Here is a 24,063-nt window from a genome sequence, read left to right as displayed (position 1 = left end):
AACTCGTGTTTGTGTGTTGATAAAGCCTGGTTCTGTAAACATTAATATAACTGTGGCAAATAATCATTTTCTATGTGACTGCTGTAAATAAAGATATTATTGTTAACTAAAATTTACATTAATGCGTGATTCATGAAAGCATTTTGCTGCTGTAGTAGTTAGATACTGGATTTTGTGGAAAAGATAATAAAGAGCTGTAATTTGAAAGAGAAATCCAAAGTCTGAAGCAGAAGGCAATGCAGCAAATTCCAGGGTTATCCTGGTCATATGCATTGTGAAATTAGACCAGTCACATTAAGGTTTGTTTTTTTTTAAAACAACAAAATAGTTAGCTACTATTGAGCCTAGATGATTGCAATCAATTTTTAAGTAAGCAATCACTGAAAGAAATTACTCTATTATTAGATTTAGGCATTTTATCATCAAAAGTCTTCACAAACTTTGGGTTCAGTCCTACTGATGGTCCACATATATAATCTTCCACGAGGAGATGGGGGTGCTCAACACATAAGCGAATCAAGCCACCTATTGATTATGGGACATGCCATAAAACTGCTGAATGAGCTTGAACACATTATTTCATCTCTGTTTCCCACCCCACCATTCATCAGTCTTGTTTATTTAGGCTATAAGCTTTTTGAGGCAAAGACATCTCTCCCTTTGTGTTTCTACAGTATCTAGCACAATAAGGACCCCATCTTGGTTGTGGCCTGTAGGCACTACCATATCATAAATAATGCAAATCTTGTTTAGGTATTAACAATTGAAAATGTTGGTCTAACTGACTTACCAAAGGGCACATAGTGAATCAGTGTCAGAATCAAGAGCTCAGTAAAAGTTTTCAAAAGTGCCTAAATGTAATTTTTAACAGTCACTTTTGCACTTAGGAGTCTAATACTATGTGTGCACTATAAGGCAGGAATGTGATGGCCAGCTCATGTACTCATACTCGTTCTAACTGCAATTGGATTAATGAAAGGGTATGTACAAGAGCTGGGAATCACAACACAACTCATACTGTAGACATAGTCTAAAAGTATGTCTAGACTAGAGCTGGAAGTGTAATTTCTAGCTTGGGTAGACATACCAGAGCTAGCTCCAATCAAGATAGCATGCTAAAAATTGCAGCATAGCCATGGCTACATGGGCAGCAGGGACAGGATAGCTGCCCTGAATACATACCTAGCATTTCAAATGGGCAACACTGCTATTTTTAGTACACTTGCTTGGTTAAAGCTAGCACTGGTCTGTCTATCCAAGTTGGAAATTACACCTACAGCTCCTATGTAGACATACAGTACGTCTCATTGAAAGTCTGTGAGACTTGTGCTCTTAGTGCCTTAGTCACTTTGAAAATAGGACTTAGTCTCTTACATCATTTAGGCTCTGTTGAAAATGTCATCCATGAGCTCAGGAGTTCCTGGTTTCCCAGTCCTGTGCATGAACTATAAAGACTCACTTCCTGTGCTCCTCTGCCCTCACCCAATCGGCTATATTAAAGAGATTTGGATTATTACATTGGTGTTATGAGACAATAAACCTTCTGATTTGCTCCTCCAGTACATTGCACTATTTGTCATGCACTATTTAACATTTGCCATGGGGCTGAGTGAAGTAGTTCTCATTGGGGCAGCCTTGTGATGGGAAGGTCTTGAAAATCTGTGAATTACTGGCAACAGTGATATTTTATGGACTGCATTTGCATGCATGCATCCATGAACGCTTCAATGAACAACAAGTTGGCAGGTATTCTGACAAAACTGATTAGATGTGGGTGACAGGTATTTTAAATGTTTTAATACACACACAACTATTGTACAAAGAGCAATATTCTTATTCCCAAAGGGCTTGATCACACTTGTTCTTAATCTCAAAGCATCTTTTATATATATATAGATAGGAGGTTAATAGAGACAGCTGGCTGAAAAGTGATTTGAGAAATATTTTGATATGAGGTCACATAGAAAACTCAATATGAGCTTGGAGATTGCCATTGTGGTGGAAAAAGACACTACTAGTCTTGGATTCATAGACAGAGAGAGCATATGAAAGCCAGCAATGTCACAATCAGAGCTGTATGGGAACAGGAATTTCCATTTTGATGGAAATTCCACAATTTTGAAATTTGTGTTAATTCTGAATTGGAACAAATCAAAGAATTTTTAATTTTTTTGCAAAATGAAATTTTTGATTTTGTGTGCATTTGTTCTGCGTTAATTTAAATACTAAGTTTTGAGGAAATCAAAATGTTTTGTTAGGTTTTTGACTTTTTAATTTTCAGTTATATAATATAATATCATCTAAAATAAATTTTGAAACAAAAAGTTTTTTCAATATGAAAATTCAAATGTTTTGTTCCAATAAGTTTTTATAAGCTCTAAGCAGAAACAGAATAGAACATTTAGACCTTATCAGAACAGTTTGTTTTAAATGAAGTTTCATCAAAATCAACATGTTCCCACAGAATGTTTTGATTTCAATGAATCAGCATTTTCTGACAGAAAAAAATTTCTATTGAAAAATTTTTCATCAGCTCTAGTAATAATGCTGTTCTAGATAGTCTTGATGCAGCCTCAGTTGGAATTTTGGTCTTGTAGTGCTATTATATAACGTGAGCAATTTCAGTCCCATATTATAACAGTATAGAAAAACTAAAGAAAATAAAATTTATGCCAACAAAGCAGATACAAGGAGGAGATTGCAGACACTAATTATATAGGATCAGATTCATTCCTGATGTGACTACATAAGTATCAGCGGAGTTGGGATGAATTTGACGCATAGTCTCAAAAAGAGAACTCAAGGGGAACATGATTATAGAGTGTAAACAATATAAATGAAGGAATATAATTTATTCAGAGCTGTAAGAGATGAGGATATTAAGATGTGCAAACAAGTGGTTCTTGGGCGAAATCCTGAGACGTTTTGAGTAGAGATTGCATTTTCGGCTTGTGGGCCTTTCAAAAAAAAAAAAAAGTCCTTTTGTGTTGACCCCAAAATTGGGGGGGGAAATGTTGTGTTTGACCCAAACCAAAATGTTCAATTTTTATTTTTAAGATAGATTTGCAGTATATTTTGGAATGAAAAGTCACTTTGAGTCAGAAAATTAAATGTTTCATTTTGAAAGTGTCAAAACAAAACATTTAGATTTTTTTTTTTTTGACTAGGACATTTTTTGATTGTAAAATTCAGCAAAAGTGACTCGATTTTGCTAAATGTTTCAGATGACTCAAATCTGCTTTTTTGGGGCGGGAATGTTTTGGGCAGAAAGTTTTGCTTGGATTTAGTACTGAGTGCTTGAATTTCCTACAGATTTTATGGGCAGTTTCAGAAGCCCAGCACCCCTGTGTCTGCCCTGTGAAGTGTGAAAGCTACAGACCCCTTGAATGAACTGCCAAAAGAAATGGTGGAAGCACTCTTACGGCAGATACTCAGGAACAGGATAGATAAAACATTATTGGGAATAATATAGAAAGTACTCCTTTGAATAAGCTGGGGGGTCAGACCAGATGACCCACATCAGCCCTTTTTTACCTTTCTATCTCTGATTCTGTGAAGACAGTGCATCAAACTATAGACAAGGGGGAAATTTCACTGTCATATGGAATGCATGCTGAATCACCATCACTAACAGACCACAGACGCATGCTCGTGCAATAATAATGTTGCTGTGTTCCTACAATTTATTTAGTACATTTACTCCTATTATTAGTTTTGTCTCTGCGCGCTTCATTGTGGAAAACGATTATATTAAAAAAAAATTAAACTGTGTGCTAAACTAAAACTGTTTTTAAAATGAAAACATGCTAATCTAGCAACAGCAAACCTAGTAATGTACAGACTTTTATATTTTTCCCCTTACTTTCAAAGCCATTTTAATGTCTGCATTAGGAAAAAGACCAAGATGAACTAAGGGGAGAGAGGTTCCTTTCTGATGCTCAGGTCAGCATGGTTGTGCTGCAGCAAAGCTGATGCCAGATTCTGACACCATCACTAAAACCACAGAGCACCTTAATCTCCGAGTCGCAATCAATGGGACTGCTATTGAAAAAAAGGTTCTACGCAACTTAAGTGAAGATGTCAGAATCTTGGCTCTTTGTTCCTATGCTGTGATTAGTCTATTTGATGTGTCCTTTATCGTCACTGAACACTGAAAATTGTGTTCAAAGCATCTTTGTCTATGCTGTGTTCTGTGTGATGCTTCATTATGTTAATTTACATTGTATTAAAATAAGTTGCAGCATATTGTTTTGCGCCGCACTAAAAACAGATCTTATTTGCACACTTTGGAAATAATCTAATTGTAGGGGACGTCTGGTGGAAGGAGATTGCCTTTGTATTCTGCTTACAAAATGGACACATTTGATATGCTTCATTTTAACATGCTGTTAGGTAATAGGCCTGACATTTTCAAACTTGGATACCTAAAGTTAGCCACTGAAATTCATACTCATGCACCCAAAATTAGTGGCATTATTTTTCAAAAGGGTTAGTTTCCATTTGACTCCAGTGAAAGTTTTGCTTAAGTAAGGACTGCAGGATTTGCCCGAGGCTTTGAAGGATGCAGAATAAAATGTGAAATATAATATAATTAATATATACACGTGTGTGTGTGTGTGTGTGTGTATACATAATATAGATGTGTTTTTATCTTTTTTTGGAAATAGTTTTTGTATTCAGATATATTAAAATTGGACTAGTCAATTCCAGTTTGTGCCAGAAACCTACTAACAACTGCTGCTGAGCCAAAATGCAGAAAGGAATGTTTCCAAAGTAAACTCTGAGGCAGGTTAGAATTTAGTTTCATAAAGTGTTTTTCTGTCCACAAAGACTAAATTATGATTTTTTGTGGTGTGGAGCGCTGGGAAAGGGGAGGACTCTGTAGTCCAATACAGCACAGAGGGAGACATTTTGTTATCGGTGTAAAAAGAAAAGGAGTACTTGTGGCACCTTAGAGACTAACAAATTTATTATTATTAGTCTCTAAGGTGCCACTAGTACTCCTTTTCTTTTTGTGGATACAGACTAACACGGCTGCTGCTCTGACACCTGTTATCGGTGTAATATTTCCAAGTGCCCCTAGACAGCATGGTGTTTTTCTATCCTGTTGCAAAGGTATTTCTTGAATGGTCCTGCTTTGTTGTTGGATGGGATATGACTCTCATATGTCTCTCTCAGACATAAGTGATTAGCACTGCAGGCAGTGGTAACTAATCCCAACCATTGCAATCTCCAGCATCTGCAGCCCAGTAAAGGCTGTTCCCTGCATGGTTACATTGCATTGGGGGTAGGTAAGTTGCTCCTTACACTCACCCCTCTGGCATATATCTTCCCATGAACAAGCTTAATTGGAGCCATTATTTGAAATACCTTGTGAAGCAATGGGTTAGCTAGTTGTAGTTCAGATATTATGTAAGGAAAATGTGTTTGTGATGCTAACAACAGGTCACAGTCTTGGCCTTAAAACATGTCTATAGTGCGAGAGAAAATACTGGCCAGAACAATGAATCTGTTTTCAGAGTACCTATGGGATTTCTACCTGTGCATCAATCAGAAAGGGAGAGAAGGAACCTTGATTTAACATCTTATCCAAAGGACGGCATTGCTAACAGTGCAGAATGTATTCTCTAGTATCCCCGTGCAGTGTCAGCATTAGATGTGAGCAAAAAATGATGATGTGTTGACTTCAAGCCAATCATATTTTTGTCCAGAGGTTAGAGTTTTATATTTGAACAAGTACTCAAGTAAAACTGAGGAAAATTGATACATCAAACAATTTCTGAGCATAAGTATGATAAAAGCACTTTCAACATGAATATAAAGATCTGAGCCAGTCAGCTGCAGAAACGCTTTCTCTTTTCTATGCAGAAATAATGGGAAATAAAATGACCCAATAAGATATTCACACAAATGGTATTACAATATATTATATGAGGGAGATAAAGAGGGAAACCACACATTTGCTATCAGTCATGGTTGGAAATTTGTACACTTGCCAGGATTGAATCTATCTTTGTATGTGAGGACCTCACAGTTTGTAATGTATTAATCCTCACAACACTGCTGTGAGTTAGGTCAGTACTATCATTCCGGTTTTACTAATAGGAAGTTGAGGCACAGAGAGGGTAAGTAACTTGCCCAAGTTTACACAGGCCATCTGTAGTGAAGCAGGAACATGAACTCCAGTCTCCCAAATTCTAAACTAGTGCCCTGACCTTTGGAACAGATTGCAAATGCCATTTAAACACACTGGAAAGGAAGGGTTACAAAGTTATGTTTTTCTCTCATCCTTCTGGTTCCATGGAATAAGTTATTAGGGGAAAGTTTTCATCATGGGGCAAAGTGATATAACTAAGTGCCTCTCACTAATATCAGCTGGGAAGTGCCAATGAGCACCTAACTCCCTGGGTACTTCCTTGAAATCTACCCTACTTTATGGGAATGACACCTGGTTATTAGTTACCATACTTCAACTCCTGTGCCCCCTCACCTGATAAGCTGTTAGCGTCCCCTCCTACAGAAGGATGGCTTAGAGATTCTGAGTTTCAGGTCTGAATTACTTGGATTAGTTAGCACTAGTGATTTGAATCTCCGGAGTGTCGATTTAGCACTTTATCTTTCTGAGGGATATAGAATGGACACTGAGTGTGCTGTGCACTGTGTTCTTTCAAATAAGACATTATAAAAACTAAGGTCCTCTACTTGTGGCACATTAAAGTTCCCATATTATTTTTTGGGAGATGAGGGTTTATTCCAATATTACTAGCTAAGTTCCATCCCCTCTCCTCTGCTGTACTAGTTTTCCATATGGTTGCTGTCGTTCTATATTGGAGATTATTACAATCCAATGCTGGGTGAAAAGATTCATGTTTATATAAAATTAGTAAAGCTTTACAAGAGGAAACATGCCACAGAAATGAAATATATTATTTTAGAGAGAGAGAGAGAGAGAGAGAGAGAGAGATTTTTTAGAAGTAGAGCTAGGCAAAAATAATCATACCCCCAAAGAAACTGGTAAAATTATTACCAATACTTCTTGGTACCAGATAGGAAAAAGAAATACTTGGGTCATTTTTGGTCAATTTCACCCTCAAGGAAAATCAGTTTTCAGACAGAAAATAAAGCAATTGCCGTTTTTTCACTTTCTAAAGCTCCTATCTGTCTGTCTGTCTAGTTGGAAGTAAAGGTCAGATTTGAACATACTGTAACTTCTTCTGCCACTTGGTCTCAATTCAAATCTTACACAGAGATCTTTACTAAAATGGAGGGTCACTGGCAGGAGAGGGAGTTCTCTTGCACAATGGTGGAAAAGATTAATCAAAGAAAATAGCAAATATATTAAATAAATATCTAAGATGTACATAAAAATCAAACAAAATCAATATAAATTAATCACTTTAAGCTAAATGCTCCAGTTTCCTTTTGGTCATGTTCCTTTTGGCCAGAACAAGGCAAAGGGATAAGTGCAAGAGAGGGGTGAAGAAGCATGTATTGTATAAGGACTTGTCTTCACCATGGGGAGATCAACGCTTCTGCAATAGATGCAGCAGGCATCGATTTAGCAGGTCGAGTGAAGACCCACTAAATCAACAGTAGAGCGCTCGCTGGTCAACCCCAGTACTCCAGCTCTCTTAGAAGAGTAAAGAAGTTAACCAGAGAGCGTATCCTGTCAATGGAGCGCAGTGAAGACTCCGGGGTAAGTCAACCTAAGCTACATCAACTCCAGCTACATTATTCACGTAGCTGGAGTAGCGTAACTTAGGTCAATTTACCACATTAGTGAAGAAAAGTGCTAAGTCTTTACCCCCCAAACCTGCAAACGTTCCTGTATGTGAAAAATGCATAGTCAGCGCTCGACCAGTGCTTCTCTGCCTTCCCAAGCTATCCATATATGTCCAGACAGTTATGTGATACGTCTGTGAATGTATGTGTTATATAATTCGAGAGCTATGACCTCAGGCCCTTCCCTGTGTCAGTAGTTCCTTGGAGTGTGATAATTTGGAAATTTTTGTAAATCTACCTTCTCGTGGGTTTTCCCATGTTTGCCATGATCTATCTCCTAATGTCCCCAAATCCTCCATTTTTATATCATTTAATGCATCTAATTATTGTAGCTCAAAAGCCCTTTTGGCGTTTCAGTAGGAAAAAAAAGGTAGGCATAAGCGGACATACAATCTGTACAAAGAATTAAGACCTTGTCCTTACAATCAAATCCATGCAGGAGGATCTTTATGCCTGCACAAAATCCCACTGAATTCAATGCAAAAGAGTCTGTCTGCACAGAACCTACAGGATCAAAGCCCGAGGCTATAAGTTCCTTATGGCAGAGACGTCATTTTGTCAGTAAAGTGCTATTCACATTGTATATGTCACTGTATACATTATTTAAAATAATTATAATTCAGGAAGAAATAAGTATAATTTGAGAATACAAATGGGACTAGAGAAGTGAATAACAAGGCCTCAGTGGATTTTTCCCAGTAAAATGAAAAAACATAACCTGAAAAATGGAGATTTCCCCAACTAAGAATATTCTTCATCAAATTTAGTACACAATATTAGCAATGAGTCCCATATAAATTACTGATGAACATGAAGTATTAAGTTACTGTGTAGAAAGAGCTGTATCAATACTAAAAAAGTACTCCAATCCCTGGGAAAAAAACACATTTAACTTGTTTTGCACATTTGAAAATGGAAATATTTTGCTTTCTTACCTTGATATTTTTTTTAAAAAAATTGAGCACAGAACTGCCATTTTGCTTCAAATATTTTTCTGTGAAAATGTCAAAATTTCTCTCTAAGAAAGATTTGTATAATGAATACTAAAGAATCCTTAATTTAAAAAAACAGGAAAAATGTAAATATAAAAATGTAAATATACATATACAATATTACATACATACAATTGAGGAAACTACAGATTTTGACACTATATAGTGGATTTGAAACTCATTTGAAGTTGCAAATACCAACTGAAACCTAATTCTCACAAAACGTGTCATAGTATTGTACAAAATATTCTGTCTACAATATCTATACTATGCAGTGTGAGAGTTTGGAGTGCAAAGGCTATATCTGACCACAGAATGTGGTATATCACTGTATGAAAAAGTCATTTTTTCTCTGCACTCTGGTTGCTTTTCTTTTCATGCTAACTCAAAGCTACGCACACCTCCCCCCCCCCCACCCCACACACACACTTAACCAGAGCATATTTTGTCAGCTAACACTCCCAGATTCTTAATCTAATAGAAATGGGTTTTGTAGAGCATAACAAGGCCATGAGGCTCAACCTTGCCCTCTTGCACCTGAGACTGGGGAAAAAGTGTTCTATGTAGCATAAAAATGTAAATATTCCTTGATGGAATTTTACACAAATCTTTAAATTAATTCTTATTGACTTTTAAGCAAACTCAGAAATAGAAAACATGAGGTTTATCATATGTCACCGCAGTTTTTCCTGTAAGAGTTTCAGAGGTAGAATAACCAATGTCCCCTGAGTTATCAGTAGCTATGATGACACAATGCAGAAGAAAGGTGATGGGAATACTCTAAAGCAAACATTTCAGTGTAGTCTCATTGAAAGCCATTAGGGAGCATGGTACTTAGGCTTTGTCTACACTGGCATGTGAAAGACAAAACTTTTGTCATTCAGAAGTGTTAAAAAAACCACCCCCCTGAAAGACAAAAGTTTTGCCTACGAAAAGCGTTGGTGTAAAAGATGCTTTGTCCAAAGGAGCGCTCTCCTGCCGACAAAGCTAACACCTCTTGTTGGGGATGGAAGTTTTTAGTTGGCAGGAGAGTTCTCTCCTGCCAACAAACAGCGACTATACCATACGCCTTTTAGTGGCACAGCTGTAGCAGCACAGCCATGTTGCTAAAAGCTTTGTCGTGTAGACACAAAGTCTGTCTTTTGAGGGAGATTATGCACATGGTGAAAAGTGATAATACTATTTTTAAAACAATCATTCCTCCTGTTTATCTGAGTGTGGGTGTGGCTGTAGCAAGTGCATGTAATGAGAGAGAGCACACAGCCCTCAGTTGCATCTGTTAAATCTGACTGACACTAATGGAGTTGACAGATAAATGAACGTGGTTTGACTTTATATTACACCTATTCTTATTGTGAAAATGAAGTCAATTTGAGGATTAAAAAATATATTCTGAAGGATGTTTACCAACTGTATATTAGAGATTGGTGAATGACGAAGACTAGAAGCCTTTCCTGCTGACATTAAGAGGACAGGTAGAGAAGTGTGTAATATTGACCTAGTTCAAGACCAATTTGTTTCCAACCACTTTACTGCTTCTACTACTAACTTGTCTTTTCACAACTTCCTTCAGATGTAACACTTTCTTTTAAAACTTCAGAAAAGTCACTTTCATGCTGGCCTTTCCTTTGATAAACATAACTTTTATCTGTGATTGTGAAAGGTAAGAAGATAATAGACTAGATATAAATATATACACCAGTATAACATACATTTTACCTTTTCCTTTATAGATTGTCTTGAAAAGCCTCAGTTGAAATGATGTTGCTGAGTTTATTTTCAGTTTCCAATGTGTACTTAATAAACCTTTGATTATGCAGGTTGGAAGGTACTACAGGTTTTTTAAAATCTTTGGATGCTTCACAGAATACTTTTCTTGTAATATTTCCACGTTCCAATGTGGTGCAAAGAATAATCACCTCCTTCTATGTAGAAGCTGAATACTTCATCCTAAGAAGGACATCATCAGTCCTTTGTGTCCTTTGGAATATCGGAATTGCCATATGAGATCAGGCAATTGTTCCTTACAGTCTAGTGTACTATCTCTGACAGCAGCCAATAGTCAGTGGTTCAGAGTAAGGTGCGAAAATCTCCATAATGGACAACTACGGAATACATGTCCTTAGGGGAAGTTTCTTTCAAGCACCTATAAGCCACTGGTTCCCAGTGGATTCCACAGTTTAATTATAATATGTTCAAATAAATATATATTCCTCTTGTCCTTCAAGCTTCTTTCTTTCAGTTTGTTTCCCTTTGCTTTTGTATTATATGAGCAGTTAAATAGCATCACTCAATTTGTCTCCTCTAAGTCATTCATTATTTCATATAATTCAGTATCTACTATATAAACTGAACAGTCCTAGTGTGAAGTCCTGTTCCCATTGGAGATACAATCTTTTCCGTTTCTCTACATGTAGAAGTATCTCCAAGTCTCTGATGATTTTCATCACCCATCTCTGAATTCTTCTTTTTCTGCAGTAGTCTCTACTGAGACTTGTTGATCAGAACAGAATATTCCAGGAATGAAATCATGGCCCTATTGAAATCAAGGGAAAAACTCCCTTTGACTTCCTTGGGGCCAAAAATTAATGTTCATTGTTTTGACAACCATTGATTTATAGTGTGATTATAATAAATTTTTCAGAGCTTCAGTTTTCATTTGCTGTCCCATTACTTATGTATCCAAGCATTTTGTTTTGATTTGCCTGTACCGAAACTGGTTAGCTTGTCCCTATTGCATCATGTTAGACTAGGTGTTTTATAACTCGTTTAAATTCTTATTTGAATGCATTTACATTGTACTTGAGGAAGACTCACTGGTCTGTAATTCCTATACTCCATCCTAATATAGTTACAACACGTATTGCCCTCCAGTCCTTCAGTATAGAGGTTGATTTCAATGAGAAATTGCTTTTTGAGTTTGTGTTATTGACTAACTTCCTCATTTATAAAATGTACCTCTGTGATGATCTCATGTTGTTCCTCCTCCATATCAGCTATATTTTCTATTCTCCTCTTTACTATCTGATGCAGAGTTACCTTAGTAATATTGGCACCCCTAACTGATCTCTGTCTTACTTGAGTGTTCCTTGATAGTTGGTGAAAAGAAAAGGAGTACTTGTAGCACCTTAGAGACTAACACATTTATTTGAGCATAAGCTTTCATGAGCTACAGCTCCCTTCATCGGATGCATGCAGTGGAAAATACAGTGGGGAGATTTATATACATAGAGAACATGAAACAATGGGTGTTATCATACACACTGTAACAAGAGTGATCAGGTAAGGTGAGCTATTACCAGCAGGAGAGCGGGGGGAGCGATGGGGGGGGGACCTTTTGTAGTGATCATCAAAGTGGGCCATTTCCAGCAGTTGACAAGAACGTGTGAGGAATGGTGTGGGGGGGGGGGGGGGGCGGGGGGAATAGTTTTACTTTGTGTAATGTCCCATCCACTCCCAGTCTTTATTCAAGCCTAAGTTAATTGTATCCATTTACAAATTAATTCCAATTCAGCAGCCTCTCGTTGGAGTCTGTTTTTGAAGGTTTTTTGTTGAAGAATTGCCACTTTTAGGTCTGTAATAGAGTGACCAAAGAGATTGAAGTGTTCTCCAGCTGGTTTTTGAATGTTATAATTCTTGACGTCTGATTTGTGTCCATGTATTCTTTTACATAGAGACTGTCCAGTTTGGCCAAAGTACATGGCAGAGGGGCATTGCTGACACATGATGGCATATATCACATTGGTAGATGTGTAGGTGAATGAGCCTCTGATAGTGTGGCTGATGTGATTAGGCCCTATGATTGGGTCCCCTGAATAGATATGTGGACACAGTTGGCAATGGGCTTTGTTACAAGGATAGGTTCCTGGGTTAGTGGTTCTGTTGTGTGGTGTGTGGTTGCTGGTGAGTATTTGCTTCAGGTTGGGGGGCTGTCTGTAAGCAAGGACTGACCTGTCTCTCAAGATCCGTGAGAGTGATGGGTTGTCCTTCAGGATAGGTTGTAGATCCTTGATGATGCGTTGGAGAGGTTTTAGTTGGGGGCTGAAGGTGATGGCTAGTGGTGTTCTGTTATTTTCTTTGTTGGGCCTGTCCTGTAGTAGGTAACTTCTGGGTACTCTTCTGGTTCTGTCAATCTGTTTCTTCACTTCAGCAGGTGGGTATTGTAGTTGTAAGAACGCTTGATAGAGATCTTGTAGGTGTTTGTATCTGTCTAAGGGGTTGGAGCAAATGCAGTTGTATTGTAGAGCTTGGCTGTAGACAACGGATCATGTGGTGTGGTCTGGATGAAAGCTGGAGGCATGTAAGTAGGAATAGCGGTCAGTAGGTTTCTGGTATAGGGTGGCGTTTATGTGACCATCACTTATTAGCACCGTAGTGTCCAGGAAGTGGATCTCTTGTGTGGACTGGTCCAGGCTGAGGTTGATGGTGGGATGGAAATTGTTGAAATCATGGTGGAATTCCAGTCCTTGCAACAAAGCCCGTTGCCATCTGTGTCCACATATCTATGCAGGGGACACCATCATAGGGCCTAATCACATCAGCCACAATACTATCAGAGGCTCGTTCACCTGCACATCTACCAATGTGATATCTGCCATCATGTGTCAGCAATGCCCCTCTGCCATGTACATTGGTCAAACTGGACAGTCTCTATGTAAAAGAATACATGGACACAAATCAGACGTCAAGAATTATAATATTCAAAAACCAGTCGGAGAACACTTCAATCTCGTTAGTCACACGATTACAGACCTAAAAGTGGCAATTCTTCAACAAAAAACCTTCAAAAACAGACTCTAATGAGAGACTGCTGAATTAATTTGCAAATGGATACAATTAACTTAGGCTTGAATAAAGACTGGGAGTGGATGTGTCATTACACAAAGTAAAACTATTTCCCCATGTTTATTCCCCCCCCACACACACACACACACACCGTTCCTCACATGTTCTCCCACCCTGATTATCACTACTAAAGGTTTCTCCCCTGACCCACTCTCCTGCTGGTAATAGCTCACCTTACCTGATCACTCTTGTTACAGTGTGTATGGTAACACCCATTGTTTCATGTTCTCTATGTATATAAATCTCCCCACTGTATTTTCCACTGCATGCATCTGATGAAGTGAGCTGTAGTTCATGAAAGCTTATGCTCAAATAAATTTGTTAGTCTCCAAGGTGCCACAAGTCCTCCTGTTCTTTTTGCGGATACAGACTAACACGGCTGCTACTCTGAAACTTGATAGTTGGTGGTTTCCCCCCACTTCCTAGTTTACACAACCCTTTCCCCTCAAAACTTTAGCATTGTCTCTGTCACAAAGTTCCCAGTTCAGTGCCTGATAAATTCAAACATCATCTTCTCATCAACACACTGTGACTTTGAATTTGGCTGTGTACTTGGAACCAGACACATTTCAAAGAAAGCTATAGCAGAGGCCCTGAACTTCAGCCTACTTTCTAATCTAAATTTAGCTTTCAAGACTTCTCTTCTACACTCCTCTAATTCACTGATACCCAGTATGTACCACAGCTAGTAGAGATATTGCATATGAGGCATAAATTAACTCAAATGCATGTGGATAATACAAATAATATTTTGCTGTGATTATGACAAATGTTATTTCAAGAAAAAAAATTGATTGTTCTGCATAGAGAGATAAAAAGGAATTAATATAGGTGATCAGTAAATCCTAGACATTGAATTGCAAAGAGGTCATTCCTACTTAAATGTCATTTCCATAATGCACTGGTTACTCAGTTCAGCTCACATGCCATATAGACCCTAGCCATATAGGTGGGATCTGTGCCATTTCTAGTTGCACAGTCAGTTTTCATGTATTCATGTATTAATGTACCTTCTATATTTTGGCTATGCTTTCTATCATTAACCCTTTTTGCTGTTTTTTGTTGTTGTTTTTTTATGCCTTTTCTGTCTGTGCAATATTAATTGGCTTAAATGTATGTAACTTGATTTAATTAGATAGGAACATAGGACTGGGAGGGACTTCTAGGGTCCTGAAGATCAGTCCCTGGCCATCTCAGGCAACCATATCATATAATCCCATTCATAAATTGATTATGCTCCATCTTAAAACAAGTTAGGCTGTTTGCCCCCACTACTGCTACTGGGAGGCGGTTCCAGAATCTCACTCCTCTGATGGTTAGAACCTTCTAATTTCCAGGCTAAATGTATTCATGGACAGTTTATACTCATTTGTTCTTATGCCAGCTTAGTCCTTTAGTTTAAATAGCTCCTTTCCCTCCATGGTGCTAACCCCCATGACATATTTATGGAAAGCAATCATCTTCCCTTTCAGCCTTGCTTTTGCTAAGCTAAACAACCCAAGTTCTTTCAAGAAATCCACAACTTTCACACCTAATATGCTAGTCACGGAATGGTTTGCATGATCACCACATACCCTGCTGACAGAATTTTGAATTATCAAATTCCATACTGTCACAGCCTGTCTAAATCTCACAAGTGTACTCCAGTCTCCTGGAAAGCATATCCCATCTAAGGAAGTTTACCCATTCAACCCACATTGGTTCTTTCCCAATCTGCCATCTGCTTTCTGAGCAAGAGGAAGGGAGAAAACTGTTCTAAGTTGTGCCCTGCCTACAGTGTTTCTGTTCAATGTCTTCAGAATCTGGCCTCTGTCTGCATATCCCATCAATCAGCTCTGGCCTCAAGATGCCGTACAGTAGTGAGGTTCTGAGGGCCAGGGTCTGCTTACACCCGTCATACACGTATGTCATTTGGACACAAGCCAAGTGATCAGGCATTCTGCACAATAAACTGATTGTTTTCAGCTGATTTTACTTCAGTCCACAAACAACTAATTAAGCAACCTACTACCCTTACTGCCAAACTCCGCTGTGCTCATTCGGTCAGAGCCACTCTCTGAGCTCCAACTACTGTAGCTATATAAATTTATATTTATATTACCACCATCACCATAGTCTCTGGATATTTCATAGACAGCAGCCTCCACTGCCAAGAAACTGGATCCAATTCTGTTCTCTAACATTCCCTACTGACTCTAATGCGGCTGTACTGTTGTACATGAAATCAGAACTGGGCACTTTGTTTTTGATGCCAAACTATGCCAGTGTAGTTCTTTCTTTAGAAATAAACTTAAAGTGAAAAACTATAGATACATTCTCAAAACCTTTTTCTTTACAGACTTTTATCAAAATAAACCTCACCTCACAATTGGAAATAATTCTGTTTATTCCCTATTTTCCATATCTCTTTAAGAGAACCATTATTTGTGTTCTTTATAGCTCAGAAACTAATGCAAGAATTCCCCTTTCATGTCAACAAAATGAAGTTTTCTCTAACGCTTTCATAATTGTGCTACTGTTGCCAAGGACAGTGGTGAATTTCTTGAAGTTATTTTGAGAACACATGTATCTGTCAGAAATTGTTATTGGTACTTTGCCACTCTCAACAATGCCATTTTGCAGAGCTGATACAGCAGATCATGATATTAAATCACGGTGATTAAACACAGATAAATCCACAACAACCAGTTGCCCCACTTTGCACGTGTGCTTTATATCCACCCAGCTCTGTTGGAGAGACCATCTCTATTCAAGAAACAATTAGACTCTTAGGTAATTATGAGAGCTTTTGATGAATGCCTATAGTGGCATGCTGGTGGATAATAGCTAAAGCATTATATTACACAAACAAAAAACGGAGAATTATTTTCTTTTGAGAACATATTCCTAACCCTACTATTCCTACAAGCACTTCATGTTTTGCTTTTCAATGCTGCCATTGTGAATAGCTGTAAAACATTTATTTCATTTAGAAAAATCTCCTTAGACTGAAATAGTAATGCTTTCCTTTCTCCCTCCCGCTTCCCATATGTTTTATATCTTGACAGAGAGAGACAGGTGGAATGTTTTTGTGGGGGTGGGAATGAGCAAAATGAGTTGAGGTATTTATAAGAACACATTTTGGTACAAAATGATTTCTTTACTTGTATATTTACAGATTGTTGTGTGTCAAGATGCAGAAATGTCCAATTGATTGGAATGTTAATATTCCTATACAAACACTAGTTGGACATGTTCTAGAAGTGGTATTTTGAAGTGATGCAAAAGTAGCTGGTAGTAACTGATAAGACCATTATGTATACATTCCCATTTTGCTGTGACGAGTTTAAAACAGCCATAAAGAAGCCCGTGGTATGGAAAAAGGCATAAAAAGTGGATGAAAATGAAACAAATAAGCAAAACCAGGTTTCTGATCAGGAGTGATACGTTCCTGGCCACAGGAGTTATTGAATAGATAGTCACAGAAGCTTGTACTACTATTTAAATACACCAAATAACAACCTCTCCATTCTACTCAGGAGTTACTTTTATCCTAGAATCCCCAAAAGCCATTTTATATAAGGATAAGTTATACCTACCAACTCCAGACATTTCAGGAACACTGGCGGTGTACATGTCCTTTGTAAATTTTGGTTCATTGTCATTGATATCATGGATTTTAATGATAAATTCAGATTCCGGCTCCACTTGTCTTCCAGTCTTTCTGTCTATAGCCTTGGCACGTAGCACATACAGGGACTTTTCTTCTCTGTCCAATTTCTTTGCAGCATGAATATCTCCTGTATTTTCATCTATAATGAACAGACTGCCAGCCCCATCTCCTGTTAATATGTATTTTAAATTTCCATCTCCTTTATCTTGGTCAGTGTGTAGCTTCAGGGAGGTAGAAAAGAAGAATTCTATAAATATATGTATTGTTATTACAGACCAAATCATTTAGCATATATGAATAAGTCTGTACAAATCTTGACTGTAATTGGGGTCAGCAGTGGTTATCTTCTGTCTCACTGTTGGAAAAATTACAAATTTGAGACTCAGTCACACACATAAAATATCTCTAAACAAATTCGTAAGGACACAAGGGAATGTAGAAGATAATACAGTAACATTTATAATAATCCAATGATAACAAAAATGATGTTTCTTTCAACAGTCTGTCCAGAAACCCAGAGAAGTCTCATTATTGAAGATAAGAGACATCTAAAACTCTCAAGTCCTTTTTGTAAGATAAAATTAGGATTTATGTGTAGAATAGAACCAGTTGCTTTATATCAGTGATGAACAGATTGGTGTTAAGGATTAGAGCTTTCTGAAATTCCCAAAAGCACATGTAAAAGTTCTAACTGAAGAACCTTACAGTTTTATTCCATTTTTTTCTTGAGGGTCATCTATCTCAGTTAATGATTTACTCCCTCCCCCCATTCCCCACCCTCTGGTCCCCCTATATACAAGAAACAATTTTCAAGAACACTAGGGGGTAAACTTTCAGAGCATTGCATGGAGTTTAGCAGCTCTCTTCCTGTTAAAATTAAAGGGATGCCACATGGCTAAATCTTTTATTCTTATTCTTCTCATCCTCATAATTCAGCATATATGGAAATACATTTCCTTTTTTAAGGACATCTGTAATGTGTAGTCAGCACAGTTTTCATCATCAAGAAATCCCAACTATGTTGCATCCTACTGGCATCTGACAAGGATTTGATAACTTGATGCGCCATGATATTATTTTGGTTAGACAAAACCACATTAAAAGAAAGGTTCCTTCTGTCCATTTTTAAATGGGCACTCATCAACCTAAAAAAAAAAAAAAAAACACTGCATGTTATAAGTAGGTGTTCTTCAAGATCTAGTTCCAGAAAATTTCCTCAATACTATTTATTTTTCTGCTGGTATGTTCATGCTACCACTCTTACTCTTACAGTTTCTGTCTCCACATCTTCTGCTGTTACATCTTCCTAATACTCTGACTGGCTGGGTTCTTGCCAAAATGAGGAATAAAATATTAAATGGAAGTTACTGATTTTTAGTAACTCTAAAAAATGGAGTTACTGATACAAAGGGTCACTGTACTGAATTCTGCATTAAGTACCTATTTATTTTCCTCTTCCAAGGGCCAAAACCTGTTCATTTTACTCATGTTATCAGTGTGGCTTTGTTTACAGTAAGACAACTAGATGAAATAGTTACGGTGTGATGACAATGCTAATGCTACCTGTTTCTGATCTATACTATACTTCAAACCATTGGTTGCATGACTGTAGTTAATGGCTACTAACATTTCTAAGGTTTACATAGTACAGAGTGAAATCTTCACCCTACTAAAATCAATGGAAGTTTTACCATTGACATCCATGGGGTCAGGATTGCACCCATAAGTGCCTGATCCTGCAATTACATCAAGGGAAGTATGATTCGATCTGTACAATGGGACGTCTTACATGAGCAAATCAAGCAGGATATAAGCTATAGTATAAACGTAGCATTGGCTCAATGGTGAAACCCATATATATATATATATATATATCCCAATCTCAAAATCAATATCTCAGAATACCAATATGGTATTTGGACTTTGTGCCCGTGTACACACACAAAGTCCAAATGCTGTTTTGATATTTTGGTATCCACTGTATGTGGAGTATAAAGAAATGCCATGCAGAAAGATAATTTAAAAAAATATTGGTCATGATACATTTTATTTCAAGAATAAAATGGATTTATCTGAATGCCTAGGTTAAAGTAAATCAGGTTGATGTTAAATAAATCAGAGACATTGATCACAAACAGGTCATCAAGTGCTATTTCCATGCGCACTGTTATCTTATTTTATCTGTAACGTTGACCACAGCTACATATGTGGAACTTGCGCACTCAGTTTTCACGCATTAATAAATTAACATACTTTGTATATTTTGGATATACTGGTAATTTCTGTCATTGTCCCTTGTTTCTTCTTCTCTTTCTTGTATCTGTGCACTGTACAAGGTATATAACTGCTGGCTTAAATTCATGTAACTTTTTTAGTGATTATTTTTCCTGGTAGATGCTTATTTGGAATTCCCAGGCAATAGAATATGTGTATATAGGTTCAGACCTAATAGGACTATTTATATATCTATCTGGGGCCTGATCTCACATCTGCCTGCATACAATACACCTGTTGGGCCTGATTCTAGAAGTGTTCTGTATATGCAGCTCCCACTAACTTCAAAAGAAGTTCTACCTGTGGAAGGCTTTCACATCAGGCAAGAAATCCTGGCCCTATTAAAGTCAATGCAAGTTTTGCTGTTGAATTCAGTGGAGCTAGCATTTCACCCTAGGCTTTCATTAAGTAGTATCATAGGCAGCTTACATGCTCTGTGCTTTTCAAATTATTATTTTCACTGTTATTTTTTAAGTTAAGGACAATTATTTTAATTACATCACTGATGAATCCTTAAGATCCTTAGGGCCAAATTCAACCCTGATAGAAGTAAATGCAATCCCACTGAAGTCAATAAAGTCACTGAAGTCATTTCAATCTTCTGTGCTGCCCGGCTGCATCTGGTAATTATATTACCACGTCAATGCAAGCTTGAATTCTTATTCAAAGATCTAAATACTAACATTTTCTACACAGTATATGATCTTCATTTGAAGAATCCTTTTATGGGTGGCTTAAGCATTTTTTAATCTTTGTATGTTTTGCCAAATAACTCTGCTTTCAGTATCTTCTTAAATTATTCAGATTAAAAAGAAGTTTGTACTTTATCTTACCTTGTAAGTGTTTTAAGTCAAGCTAATAACAATAAAAACTCAAATTTACATAGTGCTTTTCATTACAGTCCTTTTCAAACAGGAAGTGATATACAATCTTGACACTGAAAGATTGCTTCACCCACCTCCTGTATTCAATATCTGCAGCTGTTAAATTAGTGGACAATGACACTATATAACAGCATATGAACTAGAGAATGCCCACTTTTATCTTCATATCTTCTATGTTGTTTTCTACCCTGGGAACCCACTCCTTTTTCTTGGGCACTATCCAACTCCCTCTAAAGTTAATGGAAAGTCAAAGTTGGATTTGGCCCATTGTTCTCCATGTGACTTCCTCTCCTCATTCACATCCCTTCTTGACATACATTTCTTTCATGACTCCTTTCTTTGATGATCCACCAGTCGTACATTCATTTTTAATTAAAAACAAAATAGAAAGGACAGTGCGTAGAGCCCACTTGATGTTTTGACCATCAGTCTTTGTAGTAGGTATATTGAACTGTTTTTCCTTTATCCAATTGAGACTGTAAGACCCTTGGAGAAGGGATTGTCTTCCTCTATGTTTGCATAAAGATCAACACATTGTTCGATCTCAATCATTGCCAGTTTGCCAAATTGAAACTGATGGACACCTGCATGGATTCTGATCCACTAGTCCACCTATCTAGCTTCTTGGCAGACCTTGTGGTGGAGAGGTTGGAGCTGGTGGTTCCTGTGCTTCCAGGGTCCTTATCTTCTCGGCTACCTGCCTGGCAGGATACTGAGAAGTTGAAAAGCTTGGGAGCTCCAGTTATAGGATCCTGAGGAGCCTGGAAGCCCAGAGAGCATATGTCATTTTGGAAACATCAAAATATTTCCGTTGTGGGAAGGTTTTAGTGTTCCTAAAATAAAATATTATGGACTTACATGTCCACACACACAAAAAGTTTAGAGATTTGTACCAATGTGGAAAAACAAATTTTCCAAAAACATGACTTTTTTTGTGGACCTGGAAGTCCCTTTCCCAGGCAGCTCTACAAATAAAACATCCCTGTGAGACTGCATAGAGGTATTTAAATAGAGAGAATGCAATTACCCAATTGCATATTTTATTGATTTAATATTCCTTTTCTTGTAAAAAGTGTCATGGAATTTTTAATAGCCCGACGTGATCCCGAATTTCAGCCTTACCGCTTGCATAAAATACAGCACATCCAGTAACACTGCAACAATATCACCACATCAGGGAGAAACAAAGTACTTTTTTAGGGGTCTTCCATTCCACTTTTGAACCCTCCTTAGTAGATAAAATCTAAAGGGGGTCACAGCAGAAGGTAATATGTAGGCAAATATTAGTTTCTCAGTCTTCAGATGCTCTTATAGATCATTATTGTGAGAATGCTAGCCTACTTATAGAGAAGGAAGAGATTTAGATAGCATGTATATACTTTGTATAAAAATCCATGGACTCTTGGATGATTACATTACACCTCGACTGAGAACCTTTTTGAGGAATGCTCATCACTTCCTTAAACGTTTCTTTTGGACATAGGAACTTGATGCTAAAATTCAGAAACTCAGTGAAATATTTCTAGGAAACAGTAAGACAGTTTTATTTTTATTACAAAGCCCAAAAAGCAAGAAGGTTTAACATGGTTGTACATTTTATTTTTTATGTTTCTAATTTTGAGCTGTTATGTTATTTTTATAGTAGTTCCATAATTTTCCAAAAGCATATTATTCCATTGGAAAATGCTATTTCCTTGAAATATAATTTTTTTGTGGGAATGTGTTAACTTCAACAATTTTGTTTAGAAAAAAATAATTTGAATAAGATGAAAATGTTCTATTTCAACCTTATCAGAATGGAATGTTTTGATTTTTCATTTCAAATGAGATTTTTTGAAATTTTTATTTAAATGTTGCACTTCAATACAATCAAAATGTTTCATTCTAATTTTGAATATTATAGAATATTGTTGAGTAATTTATACTTTTTTATTTTATATTATACTGTCTGAAATCTGAATGAAACATTTTGATTTTCCTGAAGAGGAATATTTTGACCTGAAACAAACAGACACACAATTTGAACAATATATTTTGCAGGAAATTTCATTTTTCGTTTGTTTGTTTGTTTGTTTGTTTCCATTCAAATCACAAATGAAAACAAATTTGGAAATGTCAGAATTTCCAACAGAATAGAAATTCCAGATTTCAACCAGCTCTGTTTATTTTATGATTCAGCTCTTGGAAATATCACATGAACTATTTACAACAAACTAAACTTTTCAGTAGTCAAAAAGATAATTTAAGGAAAGATGAAATGAAATTAACTATTCCTTTGCACAAAGCCCGTCTTAAAACAACAACAGCTGGACCATTCCAACTTTTTTTTTTCCTTTTTAAACGTAATACAGTGTTCATGAAAGATTTTGCCACCCTGGAGGGTAAAATCCTCTATCTATCTATTCTTTTATCACTTATAGCATTGACAGTGACTTTTAAAGTTTGCTCATGCTGCCTCTTCAATGTACTTTGACCCCTCCATAACAGTTAAGTTTCCTTGACCTCTCGTCTGAAACTAGTCACAAAGCTGTCAATCAGTTTCAATAGTGATTTTGGTTTTAGAGACCACCTGCCCACTAGGAATTGTGTGGAGACAATCTGCTCATTTCATGTAGACTACCAGGCAGTATTTGATGTCCAGACATTACTGATTTGGGGCTATGTTTGAACTGGCAGCCTGTGATAAAAGGTTCCATATCCGTTGGCATTGCTCTGTCAGTAACACTGCTGGAAGTATAATCTGCAACACTATCACAACATAGTGCATCTTTGTTTTCTAGCAAATGTAAAAATCGTTCTACTTGTATTAAAAACTGCAGGAAAATTCATTTGCCTATGATAGAAAACATAGGAAACTTGCAGTATGATAGTTTTAGACATCATCACTGTGTTGTTTTTATTTAGCAGTTACCTGGTTTCCTCACTGAAATAAAATACTACTTTGTAAAATGGAGCAGTGGCACCATTATCATCTAAATGCAAAATGTACTGCATTATTTTTGTTAGAGTGGTTGCAGATAGTATTGTACATCTTTATAGCCAAATGAATTTAGTTATAAATACAATTATACCAATGTCCTATAATTTAATTTTCACTAATCCACTATCACACTATTGTTTCTCTTCTACAAAAGTATTTAAAATTTGACATCGAAAATACTTCTACAACATTTCAAGATTCAGTTACCCCAAAAGAAGCCCACAGTGGGTCACATACAAATATGATTTGAAATATGTATGTGTTACAGACACAATATATTGTCAAACTATTATTAAGATATGCATTTATTACTAAAACCAAGTAATAATAAGAAGAAAATAATTAGCCCAATCCTGTTCCCATTTATGTCAACAAGAATAGTATTGAGCCCAACGCAAATGCCAGATATACATGCGTATAATTCATAAACTTTTGCAAATTCGGTATCTTGTGTGTGCGTGCGTATATGGAGTATATATATTTGGGGGTGTTCACAAAAAAAACAAACACAAAAGGGCCCCTAATACATTCAAACTGGTATATATATATATATTTTGGAAGTAAGTAACATTTGATAAAATATTCAGCTCTGCCATTTATCAGCCGTAGAAATTCCTCCCTGTAGGAAGATATAGCTTTATTTGCTTCTACATG

General features: G+C 36.9%; 1 protein-coding gene across 2 annotated transcripts in view; it reads right to left on the bottom strand.

Annotated features, from left to right (window-relative positions):
* The window catches only part of LOC144260508 (cadherin-9), a 99,434-nt gene that overhangs the window by 33,508 nt on the left and 41,863 nt on the right, over positions 1-24,063 (bottom strand). For both annotated transcript variants that reach the window (XM_077809155.1, XM_077809156.1), the window contains exon 2: positions 17,198-17,492. In XM_077809155.1, the coding sequence (XP_077665281.1) occupies positions 17,198-17,492 (295 nt within the window). The remainder of the gene's footprint in view (positions 1-17,197; positions 17,493-24,063) is intronic.

This window comes from Eretmochelys imbricata, chromosome 2 (genome assembly GCF_965152235.1).
Source record: "Eretmochelys imbricata isolate rEreImb1 chromosome 2, rEreImb1.hap1, whole genome shotgun sequence".
Taxonomy (NCBI): Eukaryota; Metazoa; Chordata; order Testudines; family Cheloniidae; genus Eretmochelys; species Eretmochelys imbricata.
The sequence above is the reverse complement of the archived record's forward strand: the minus strand, read 5'-3'. Positions and strand labels throughout refer to the sequence as shown.